This window comes from Mastomys coucha, unplaced genomic scaffold, assembly GCF_008632895.1.
Source record: "Mastomys coucha isolate ucsf_1 unplaced genomic scaffold, UCSF_Mcou_1 pScaffold22, whole genome shotgun sequence".
Lineage (NCBI taxonomy): Eukaryota > Metazoa > Chordata > Mammalia > Rodentia > Muridae > Mastomys > Mastomys coucha.
Genome location: NW_022196905.1, coordinates 248,216,718 through 248,228,580, shown reverse-complemented (window position 1 = coordinate 248,228,580; position 11,863 = coordinate 248,216,718). Strand labels below are relative to the sequence as shown.

Sequence of the window (11,863 nt, the reverse complement as noted above, 5' to 3'; positions counted from 1 at the left end):
TTCATTAGGATTTGTCTTCCTGGTGAACATCTTGGTGCTGACTTAGTTGGAAGCTAAACCTGAAAGTTTTGCCACATACATTACAAACATAGGGTTTCTTCCAAGTATGGACAGTCTGATGTATAATACAGTCAGAACTAAGGCTGAAGCCCTTGCCACACTCCATGCATCGGAAAGGCTTTTCCCCAGTATGGCTTCTCTGGTGTCTAATTAAGTGCGCATTGACATGGAAGGCTTTGCCACACTCGCTGCACTGGAAGGGTTTCTCTCCAGTATGGATTCTCTGGTGCACAATATAGTCAGAGCTACAGCTGAACGCTTTCTCGCACTCCATACACTTGAAAGGCTTCTCCCTGGTATGTATTTGCTGATGTCTAGTTAACTTGGCATTGATACTGAAAGCTTTCCCACACTCCTTACACTGATATGGCTTTTCTCCAGTATGGGTTCGCTGGTGATCAAGCAGGTTTCTTTTAGAAGTAAAGCACTTCCCACATTCATTACATTCAAACGGCTTCTCACCAGTGTGAGTTCTCCGGTGCTGCATTAGCTTTGCATTAACATTGAAGGCCTTTCCACACTCATTACACTTATATGGCTTCTCCCCAGTATGGATTCTCAGATGCTGCCGAAGCTGGGAGTTACACCTAAAAGATTTCCCACATTCGCTACATTCATAAGGTCTCTCACCTGTATGGATTCTCTGGTGCTGGATTAACTTCCCTTTGGCACTGAAAGTCTTTCCGCAGTCGCTGCATTCATAGGGTTTCTCACCCGTGTGCACTCTTTGATGTTGAATGAGCTTTGCATTTTTAGTGAAGCCTTTCCCACACTCACTGCAGCGATGTGGCTTCTCTCCAGTGTGTATACTCTGATGCTGCCTAAGCTGGGTGCTGCACCGGAAGCCCTTTCCGCACACATCACACTCATAAGGCTTCTCTCCAGTGTGAATTCTTTGATGCTGAATCAGTTTTGCATTAACATTGAAAGCTTTCCCACAGTCACTACACTCATAAGGTTTCTCCCCAGTGTGGGTTCTCTGATGAGTAATGTATGCAGAACTACAGCCAAAGCCAGTCCCACACTCCTTGCACTGATAGGGCTTCTCTCCTGTGTGTATCCTCTGGTGCCTAACAAGACTTCCATTAACACTGAAGGCTTTGCCACACACCTTACACTGATAAGGCTTTTCTCCACTGTGGATTGTCTGATGTGTGATATAGTGTGAACTGTAACTGAAGCATTTCCCACACTCCACACATTTGAAAGGTTTCTCTCCATTATGAAGTCTTTGATGCCAAACAAACTTGGCTTTAACACTGAAGGCTTTGCCACATTCTGTACACTGATAGGGCTTCTCCACATCACAGATTTCTGGAAGCTGATTAACCTGCGAGCTACCTTGAGAAGCCTCTGCTAATTCTTTGTGTTTCAAAGGTTTTTCCTCTGTAGTAACTCTTTCATTCTTAAGTTTGGTATCAGAGTATTCCTCTCCGGGGGAGCTGGTATGATGCTGGGACAAGTGTGGAGTTTGACTAAATAAACACCCTTCCTTGGAGCTTGTCTTAGCTCTTCCATCAGTGGCATGGACAGTCTCCCTCTCACTTCCTGCTGACTGGATTTCCTGTTGTTGGCCAACAATATAAGTTTTTGAAAAGTCTGTTTCCTGAGAAAAGTCCTTCTGAAATTCAAATAATGTGTTCTTTTTTTCTTCATACACTTCTTTTGTCAAATTATTGCCAGGCTGGATAGCAGTACATTCTACCAAAAGAAGTAGAGAATAATAAAACATGTCATATAACCACGGTGGAAGAGAATATAATAATCAGAAAGCTATTTATCATATATATGGTCTCAATGTGTTGCCTAGGCTGGCTTTGAACTGATTCTCTTGCACCTACTTCATAAAGGCTAGAATTACATGTGTATATCAACATACCCTGCTCTAAAAGCTCTTTAAAAATCACTTGACTAGGTCAAATGACCTAAGGTTCATCCATAAGGTGTAATTGTCATTGGTAAAGGAAGGAAATAGACCCAGATATGTAGTCCAAGAGAAGATGCCCAAGATGTACTTTAAGGTAAAATAAATAAATAAATAAAAATAAATAAATAAATAAGAAATAGAAAACAAAGCAGATTCCAATTGTGAAGAATGAGAGGAGTGGACAAGAACATGTATCTGTGTCAGAAAACTTCTGAAGAAGTACAGCTCTGGGAAACCACCTCACGCAACCAAGCCCCATTCACACTCTCAAAGGGCAAGGGCACTGCAAAGGTAACAGCAGTAACAATAAGTGTGGCAGCAGTGAATAACTCTTGCTCTTGTCCATCAGATCAGTGTGTTCCCATCATCTCACACCTTCCTACACTCTACAGTTCCTTCTTCGTTGTCCCTATGGATCAAGTTCCTTATAAAAGTAGGAAATGATTAACAAGAGAAAGGTAGAGGACCTAAGGATGTGCTGCAAAACTGAGTCTGACAGACATCAGGAGAGAAAGCAGCAGAACTGGGTTTTGTTTCCCTAGAACTTCACTCAAGCCTTCCTGCAAAGCTGTTAAGGCCCACCTGACCACGCCTCTTCCTGTCTCGTCTAAAATACTGTTGTGTAAGATTTCTTTCCATCAATCCTAAAAACCGATCATCCCTGAACATTCTTTTACAATCATAATTTTACAGTCCTGATCGCTCCACTTTCAAATCCCTTCCCCCAAGAAACTTTATTTTTCATCTCTTATTTCCCCCCAACCATATAAAGCATGTCCTTCCATCTGTAACCAGGCAAGGCTTCCAGTGGTGGGACAGGGACAGGGACAGCAACCCAGCCATTAAACCTTTGACCCACACCTGTCCTGCCTGTAAGATCCACTGGGGCAATGGTGGCTCAGAGCTTGTGGATGACTTAGAGACCTAGGGTAGAACCAAACATGACTGGCAAAAAAACAAAAGTCGATGAAGTAATTTCTAATACTATTCTGCTGCACTCATAGGTGGTGCCCAGCCCCACCATCATCAGTGGGGCTTCCTCTGGCAGATGCACAGACCCATAGACAAACACTAGGCAGAGCTCGGGAGGAGAATTATAGGAGCCAGAGGGGTCGAGGACACCAGGAAAACACAGCCCACACAATCAACTAAGCAGGGCTCCTAGGGGCTCAAAGACTAAAGTGGCACTCACAGAGCCTGCATGGGTCTGTGCTGGGTCCTGTATGTATATGCTGTGGTTGCTTAGCTTGGGGGTTTTGTGGGACTCCTAACATTGGAACAGGGGCGTCTCTGACTCTTTTGCTTGCTCTTGGGACCCTTTTCCTCCTACTGGGTTGCCTCAAACGGCCTTGATGTGAGGTTTGTTCTTACTCTTATTGCATCTTGCTATACCATGTCCACTGCTTGCTATCACTGGGAAGCTTGCTCTTTTCTGAAAAGAAACAAGGAAGCAATGGATCTGGGGGAAGAGCCTGGAGGAGTGGAGGGAGGGGCTGCAGTCAGGATTTATTGTATAAGAGAAGAATAAAAAGAAAAAAAGGATAATGCCCTTTACTACTTCATTAAAATTACTCTCAATAACACAAGTAACCTGGGCTCCTCTAGAAAGGACTTTAAAACAATATGAGTCTTTTCAAAGGTAAAAATAATGTTGCTATAGGTCTAATGTTCATTGCTGTCCATCCCTACCATTCATTATTAGAAGGAGAACCTTTGGCAGAATGCTCATGATGGACTTAATGTGTTTTAAAAGATCTGGTAAAGTTCTTTTCCATTTTACATATGAGGGCTTAGCAAGAAGATAAATAGCTGCCTATTGATCTGCAAACAGGTCCTTGTCAAGCACACAATCCACTTGCACCTGGTTCTTGGACTTCTGACCTCCAAAACTGGAAGAACAAATTTATGTTCTTAAAAACCATCCAAGGTACTATGTTATAGCAGCCCAAACTAAGACATATGAAAGATGTAAATTATGTTGTTTATAAACCAATCTACACTCTGTTTCAATAGTTCAAAAAGACTAAGGCATCCATAGTAACAGAGACTTAAAAATTCAGTTATCCAAAACATGAGTTACCATGTGCCTAAAATGAACTTATGCTAATTTTTTAAATAACATTTTTTTTTACTTTTTCAAAATTAGATTTTTCCTTCCTTTAATGATAAACATTTTCTAATATTTTTGAAGCCTGCAAGAATCTAATAGCGTAATCATTAAATACTCTTTCAGCCTGCGGAGTACCTCAACCCAATCATTCTCTTTATACAGAAAACTGAGATTGTTTCCACTGTCTTGATGCTCCAGTGAATCAAGGTGTCTCTGAAAAGAATCTCGTTACTTACAAGTCTTCAGCTCTAGAAGATAGTATCCAGGTTACCAAGCACCAACTTTTCTTCCAAAAAGACTACCAATTCACCCCTGGCTCCACAAGTCCTATCTCTGTCTTGCTACCTTGCTGACATATGACAGCACTTGGGTCTCTGACAAATAAGTTATCTCACACCATCACAGCTTTTGCACAGTGAAGATCAACCACAGGCCTGATGCGTTCTAAGGAAATGCTCTACCACTATGCTGCATCCTCCACCTTCTTGCATCATTAGGACTTGTTTGTCTTACTAAGGATAGACATTTTTCAGATTGATTAACATTTGTATGTGTCATGGAGATTAACAACTTACTCTCTACCAATTTTTATTAGTGACCTTCCAAACCCTATGATACAGCTGATGTTAATATCAGTGTTCATTTCATCTTTACTAACAAGTCTTCCATTTAACTTTTTGAAGTACTGAGCTGCCCACCCAAATTTTATTTTCCAGCTTCTCTTTCATAAAGGATCTAAGGCCCAGCAAGTAAGACTTCATAGAAATCACCAGTTGAGTTATGAAAAAGGCCTTCTGTTCTGTGCTGTATATTTTCACTGCTACCATGGTACTTATGCACCCACTTTCTCCCTCTGCCCACCCAGAGCCTGTTTCACTTTTTGCCAACAAATGAGATTAACTGTGGCATACAGAATGAGACTTGAACACCTCTGATGAAAGACCTCACAGTATAAATGTAAATGCAGACACTTGGCTGGGCCCAAGACCTACTAACAGTCTGTGTGCCTCTAAGAATCCCAAGTAATCATGTACACATCATGTATATAACATTCAAGATGCATGGAACATGGGCACATTTATTTATACTCTCAGTGTATAGAAAGTTATAATCTAATAAGCTAGACCCTTGATGTAAGTCATCACAGCTGGCCTTGAGCCCACAGAGAGGCACCACTGCTTCACTTCATTGCCACAGTTTCAAAGATAGTTCACTGGACACTAGAGACCTCAAATAACTGACTTGCTCAGTCACGTGACTAGAAAGAAACAGTTTCCTCACCAACAAAGATGTCAGCAAAGCCTGTAGCTTTAGCTATTTCTGCCTCTGTGAAAAAAGTTAAGGATATATCCTCCACTTTTAGTGGCCACGTTCAAAAATGTTAAGGGCTTCCACCCCCAAATCATGAAATCCACAGTCTTGTTTGAAAAGGGTGTGGTCGGGGATAGAATACAGCATCTGGGAAAATGTATTGCCATAATGCAGAAACGTGGCAGTGTGTGCCTCCCTTACCAGTCCAGAGGCCCTGGGAGTCTGTTCCAGTGGCCAGCTGAGACAGGTTTTCCAGATCCTTTTGTTCCTCTAGCTGTGAGATCACAGCAGGTTTGAGAAGTGGAAATCCTGATTTAGGAAAAGGAAACAGAAGAGAATCAAAATTCTCCCACATGTGCATTCATAACATCTCCTGAGACTGCCTCGGCTACGGGGGAAGAAGGTAAGATCCTCAGAAAGAAGGCAGATGGGGTAAGAAGGGTCCGAATGTGAGCCATGGACCACATGCAGAGAAAGCTGGGAGAGTCTGCCCAAAGGGATACCACTTCTTGATCTTAGCCAGAAATACTCAGAGTTCACTGAGATTCTTAAAAAGACTCAAGACAGTAAGGTGAAAGGCAATCTGAAGGTGCCTCTGTAGAACAGCAAGTTTCTATTTTTCAAACCATGTCCAACATACAGCTTCTCAGGTTCTTCAGAAGCATGCCCGAGTCTTAGCAAGGTTCTATGTTGGCCCCAAACAGCTTGAGACTTGCTCTTCCAGCAATCTATACATAGAGATTAGAAAAAGCCCACTCATAAAGGAGTACCAAATCCCCACCCGCCACTTCTTAGGAAGAGAGGAGCTAGGAAAGCCAAAATGGCAGTCTGAGTCCCAGGGAAGAGCAGCCATACCCACAGAGGCCAAGTTCCTATAGTTCTCCAGCATGACATCCCTGTACAGTGCTCTCTGCGCAGGGGACAGGCCATCCCACTCCATCTTCGTGAAGTACACAGCCACATCTTCAAAGGTCACCGACTTCTGAAACAACAGGTTCTTGCTGCCCTAGGGCCAATTCCATGGCTCAGGCCCTAAGTAAGGGGCATAAGGCAAAGTAAGGGCTTGGGGAGGGGGCTTTCGAAGAGCACCAAGTTAGTAACAAGGGAAAGTGGAGAAAAAAAGACACCGGGAAAGTAAACTATGGAATATCCCCCTTCTCTTACAGCAGAGAAACTGCATGTCATTTTCACACTGGGCTGAAAGAAAAAGAATTCCTGTGAGCAAATTCTACTGCACAATTCTGCCTTTAGACAGGCTGTCCCTCACTGGCACACTGCTGGAAGCATCTGCAGTTCCTACTGCATCCCTGCTAGGTCTTCGCTCCTCTACAGTTTACCTCAGCCCCCCAGTTCCACTGCCCCCATCCTCATATGGTAAAACACATGTCCCTCATCCTTCCAACGGTAGCCTGGTTTCTAACCCATCTGCCACCTGACTCCCCACAGAGACCCCCAACCAAGGACTTGCAGGTCTGCTGTCTTTCCCTTGCTTGCTCCCACTTTCTACCATGGCCCTCACCCCTCCTAGTCAGAGGCAGAGCTTCCTTCTTACTGGTCTGCAGCTCTTCTTCTTTTTCCACCCCAGCTATCAATTACCCTAGACCTCTGCAACTCCTCAAAGTACCATATAGGTAGTTTCCACAGCAACATTTTCCAGAGGCCCTCTGCCAGGGTGCTCAAGTGCAGTGCCATACAGACCCTTGAGTGACTCCGTCTGCTGAGTTCACTGTCCTGCCACCTTCACTGGCCACTGCCCGAGTCTCTGCCTCTTGTCTGCCCACCTTTCCCACGAGATCCAGGCGGCAGGTAGAAGTGCTTTTCCTTCCAAGTCTCGACAGCTCCCAGGTCTCAATCTGAACTGCCCAGAGGGGATGAGGGACTCACAGCTCACCTGGGGCCAAACCGATGGAATCATGGCTGCCATCACCTGGTCTCCCTCTCAAGGAAGGACTGGAGCTGAGGAGAAGCAGAGGGTGGAGGTGGAGTGTGAGGCAAGCCACCCCAATCAGGAGCAGAGTTAATTAGGATCTGAGGCACAGGCAGTTGGTTTCCAGACAGGAACAGGAGCTGCCTACGAAGACAGAGTGAGCCCCTCACTGGTTCAAGTGCCCAACATTCTTCCCAGGATGCTGATGCTCTGACGCTGGCTGCCAAGAAGCCTGTGATTTGGCAGTTCTTACAAGCATCGTATAAAAGTATTTATAAAACTTAGGCAGAGCCTAAAGAATAACAGACCAGGAATGGAGCATTCAGTTCAATAGAGAACATTATCACATTATCAAACCTAGCTTGTTTCTCTTTCTGCAACTGAGCATCATTTGCAATTACACCCTAAGAAAGGCTGGCTAGGTGGCAGCCTCAGCATGGGATCTGAGAATCAGGCTGCAGGAAGACACCACATAGATAGGGGCAACTGCTCCTCTACCTCCTGTCAGTTCTCTCATTCTTGGTGTCAAGAACCCTCAGGCTTGCTAGGAGTGATAGTGCACACCCATAATCCCAGTACCTGGGAGGTAGGGCAGGAGGATCAGAGTTTGAAGCCAGCCTAGGCTGTAAAAGACCCTGCCTCAAAACAACAGAAGGACCTTGATGAATCCCAGGCACAATAATGTACACTTGTAACCCCAGCACTCAGGAGGCCAAGGCAGAAAGCTCCTGAATTCAAAGTTCAAGGCTACCTTGAACCATACAGGAATCCTGTCTCAACAAACCATGAGGGGATGGGGGGTGTGCACAAACAAATGAACCCTAAGGCTTTTGTGCAGGTCTCGGCAGGCTGGCTTGAGAAAGCTGGGCTAAAAGTAAGTGAGGTATCAGGTTGCCTTTCAGTTCTCAATCTGACCTGTCCACTCTGGATCACAGACATACCAAGTGAAGGCCTCCTGCAGTTCTCCTAGGCAGAGACCAGCTTTGCAAAGCTGTAACCAACCTTCACAGGACTTATACCACATATACCTCATTCCTGATGTTCCGCTTTTCCCATATTCTGAGTGAGAAGCCTGCTGTGGCAGACTGCAGGCAAATAAACATCTGTGAGGCCACCCTTGACCATCAGGGGGCAGAATTTGATAGGTAAGTATTTTTCCCATTAGCCTTAGAAGGGCATCTTTGAGATTCCAAGGCTCCTCAGAGACCCTGCAAGACAGAACCAGTTGAGGGCCAAACCTGGAAAGACAACCTTGTATGGACTTTATTAAAGCAAACTAAATTGGCCTAAGAAAGCCTTCCTAATCATATGCGAGAGCCCTTACCTGTAGAGAATTGTAACCTAAGCCGGGGCGTGGTGGTGCACACCTTTAATTCCAGCACTTGGGAGGCAGAGGCAGGCAGATTTCTGAGTTCGAGGCCAGCCTGGTCTACAGAGTGAGTTTCAGGACAGCCAAGACTACACAGAGAAACCCTGTCTCGAAAAACCAAAAAAAAAAAAAAAAAAAAAAAAAAAAAAAAAAAAAAAAACCAAAAAAACCAAAAAAACCAAAAAAACCAAAAACCAAAAACCAAAACAAAACAAAGAGAATTGCAACCTAACTCAATATGTAAACAAATTCAAAACCTAACTTCAGAAATGAGTCTCAGCCAATCATAGTGGCCAGGCTGATCAACCTCGTTCAAATAAGGCAAGCACCAGGCACAAGCCATCTGAGCTAGCTCTTCAGTAAGGCACATGCCTTTTCCTGTCTATAAATATCCAGCCCCGGCATCCCTGGTCTTACAAGTTGTTGAGGTGTCAATCACTCTTTGCTCAACTCAACTGTTACATTTAATTTGTCTCTATTATTGTTTTCTATTTTGCTATCCTTGTCCTTCACTCTGTCCAGGTGACTATATTCATAGTTAAATTCCCACAAACAAACAGAACAAAACAAAACCCTTTGTCCTATGTTCTACATCTGGAAAAACCTAGACTACAAAAGGATTCTTAAATTTTTCTACCTCTTCAAATTGCAGGAGTATTTCAGCTATTTTCGTTATGACTTGTTTGGCAATTAAAAATTATCAGGCCGTAAATTTTCCTCTGGCTCAGAATTAACCCTGGACCAAGAATACTCAAAGGTTCTCATGTTCTACATTTTAATTTCTACTTTAGAGCTCAGTAACTCTGACTTGTGTCTGACATAATTGCTGTTTAAAATATATTTGTGCTGTTCATGCTTTCCTACTGATGAGCTCTGGTTTCATTACAGTATGTTTAAAAAATGCCCTATTATTCTTTATAGTTTTTTTTTTTAAAGAGTTTTGTTTCTTGTTTGTTCATTTTGTGTGTGGTACAAATGCCTATCTTTTCTTAAAATATCCTTTGGTATTTAAAAACAACAACTTATTCTACAAAAAGAATATGTAATTCAATTTGAGGATGGCAAATCAACTTATGGTCCACCTCGATGCCAAAGGTGTTTGAAAAATTCAATATTCACATGAAATTTTTAAAATGTCTACCAAGGGGGTGCCCAGGAAATGGGGGTGAATGAATCAAATGCATTCTACATTTGTATGAAACTCTCAGTGAATAAAAAAAAAAAACTTGAAAAAAATGTATTCCTATGGATATTCTCATGTATAGGAGACATGCACAAAACATTCACCATCAGTACTATTTTTGATGCATAATCAGCCTGAAAACAACCTACCTATCCACTGAAAATACAAGTTTCTGTATTGTTTTTATAGCTGTATATTACCCAGCTGGCATATACACTACTTAGAAATTAACCAAGTACTCAAAAACAACAAAAAAAGGTTAAACTATTTATGTATCAGTGCATATGGATACACTTTTAAAAACAGGCTGTGATTAACACAAAATTCAAAATAGTTGTTACCTCTGAGGGCACAGAGTCAGATGAAGAACAAATAAACTGATGGATGCAGCAGTAAGGATCAGATTCTTTCTTAACTGGCTGCGCATAGATAAACATTTGTAACTTTTCTTTTTCTTAAAACTCTTTCTCTGTGTCTGTCTCTGTCTCTCCCTGCCCCCCGCCCCCCACACACACACTTGGAAAAATAGTCTTTTCACTACGGTAAAGCTATAACCAAGGAGACCTGCATCCAATCCAAATGTTGCAGTGTCTTCTACGGGGTAGGAAACAGCAATTCTGAAACCATTCTGCTTGTACTCTTGCTGTGTCGTAATCACGTGTGCATGTGTGGGGCCTGACGTCGATGCAGCAGACCAGGCCTCGAGCCGTCTGTCTCCAATGGCTGAGCAGTGGCCCTCCTTTTCCTGCGGTGCCCCGCGCCCCTCACCCTGTCTGGAGCTCGGGACAAGCGGGTACACACCTGAAGCACCTGCAGGGCCGCAGCGCGTCAAAAGACTTGCGATGTCACCTGGAGCCGCTTCGCCCCCGCACGCCGTCACTCTTGGTGAAGTGACACAGCTTCTCCGATCCGCCACCTGCTAAGCTCTCTGGGTCTGACGGTGGTCGCCACTCAAGCGTCACCGCTGTGGGCACCGAGACGTGGTGGGCCGCGAAGCTGGCTGCGGGAGACCCTGCGCGCTGACCGCCAGGACACCGCGAACCGCAACGAGTCCGCACTCACCTGCGCAGCACGGTCCGCGGCGCGACCGGAAGTGCGTCACCAGCCCGACCCCGCCCCTCTAGGAGTGCTGCCCTCCCTCCCGGGGTGACCCGCCCGGCCCCTGCAGTTCCCCTCTGTCCCTAGGGCAGGCGGTGGGATCTAACGCCCTAGGACCCTTACTCCTGGGTGCCTGGATTGGCCCACCAGAGAAAGGCCGCCCGAGCTTGTGTCTTGGTAAAGGTGCAGGTGCCAGCAGGTGGACTGTGCCAGTGCGTCCCAGGCTGGAGGACGCAGGGTCCACTTTAAAAATAAATGTTGCGTAATGTCATGCAGGCCTGCTGGGCCTAGACTGCAGCTGTTCTGGAAGCTGAGGCTGGAGATGGAGCGTAGTGATACACTGCTTGTCTGGCACTCTGGATTCAAAAAACAGGGCAAATAATAATAATAACCACCTTATTCCTACCATGAAAATCATAACTACCTGCTGTTGACACAAGAAAACAACTCTTACCTTAAAGGGCATAGGAGGTAGTTTATTCTCAAACCAGACTTGAATGATCATTGCACAGGTCATGATCACAGATTTAGGGTACCCCAAATTCCACGTTCCAACGCAGTTTTATAGTTTTACAGATCATGAAAATAAAAAAGGCCTAAATCAAAGTTTAAAATACATTGGTTAGGTGCATCAGAGAGGTGGTTACAGCAAGATAGGAGACGCTTTTCTATAGGTCGGATGGATGCTATATGATAACTTTCTTGGCTTTTGGGTTGGTGGAAGTTTGTGACCTGGTTGCAAGATCCCAACAGGTGTTTAATCTATTACTACAGGATGTTAGTTCAGAAAAAAATAAAATAAAAATGAGCAAGGAATGGTTATTCAGAGTGGTACACTGGGCTGAAATAAGATAAGTAGCCTCTGCAGCTGTGGCATC

General features: G+C 44.2%; 1 protein-coding gene across 6 annotated transcripts; it reads right to left on the bottom strand.

The window, feature by feature from the left end:
• On the bottom strand, positions 1 to 10,978 carry Znf23 (zinc finger protein 23). 6 transcript variants are annotated; one of them, XM_031341408.1, is made up of 5 exons: positions 10,689 to 10,978; positions 7,005 to 7,364; positions 6,264 to 6,390; positions 5,610 to 5,717; positions 1 to 1,761 (listed from the first exon to the last, which is right to left on the bottom strand). In XM_031341408.1, exons 2-5 carry the CDS (start codon positions 7,098 to 7,100, stop codon positions 5 to 7), a joined length of 2,088 nt encoding a protein of 695 aa, XP_031197268.1. In that variant the 5' UTR covers positions 7,101 to 7,364; positions 10,689 to 10,978; the 3' UTR covers positions 1 to 4. The 6 variants fall into 6 exon arrangements, with proteins under 6 accessions (XP_031197268.1, XP_031197273.1, XP_031197272.1 ...); XM_031341413.1 differs by having other exon boundaries at positions 7,107 to 7,364; XM_031341412.1 differs by having other exon boundaries at positions 6,264 to 6,440; positions 7,190 to 7,364.
• Between the last annotated feature and the right edge of the window lie 885 nt (positions 10,979 to 11,863).

Coding starts and splice junctions, on each gene's coding strand:
- Znf23 (XM_031341408.1), bottom strand. CDS start 7,100: ATGGCACTGCACTTGAGCACCCTGGCAGAGGGCCTCTGGAAAATGTTG. Junction 6,391..7,004: donor AGGAGTTGCAGAGGTCTAGG/GTAATTGATAGC, acceptor CTGTTGTTTCAG/AAGTCGGTGACCTTTGAAGA. Junction 5,718..6,263: donor TAGGAACTTGGCCTCTGTGG/GTATGGCTGCTC, acceptor TTCCTAAATCAG/GATTTCCACTTCTCAAACCT.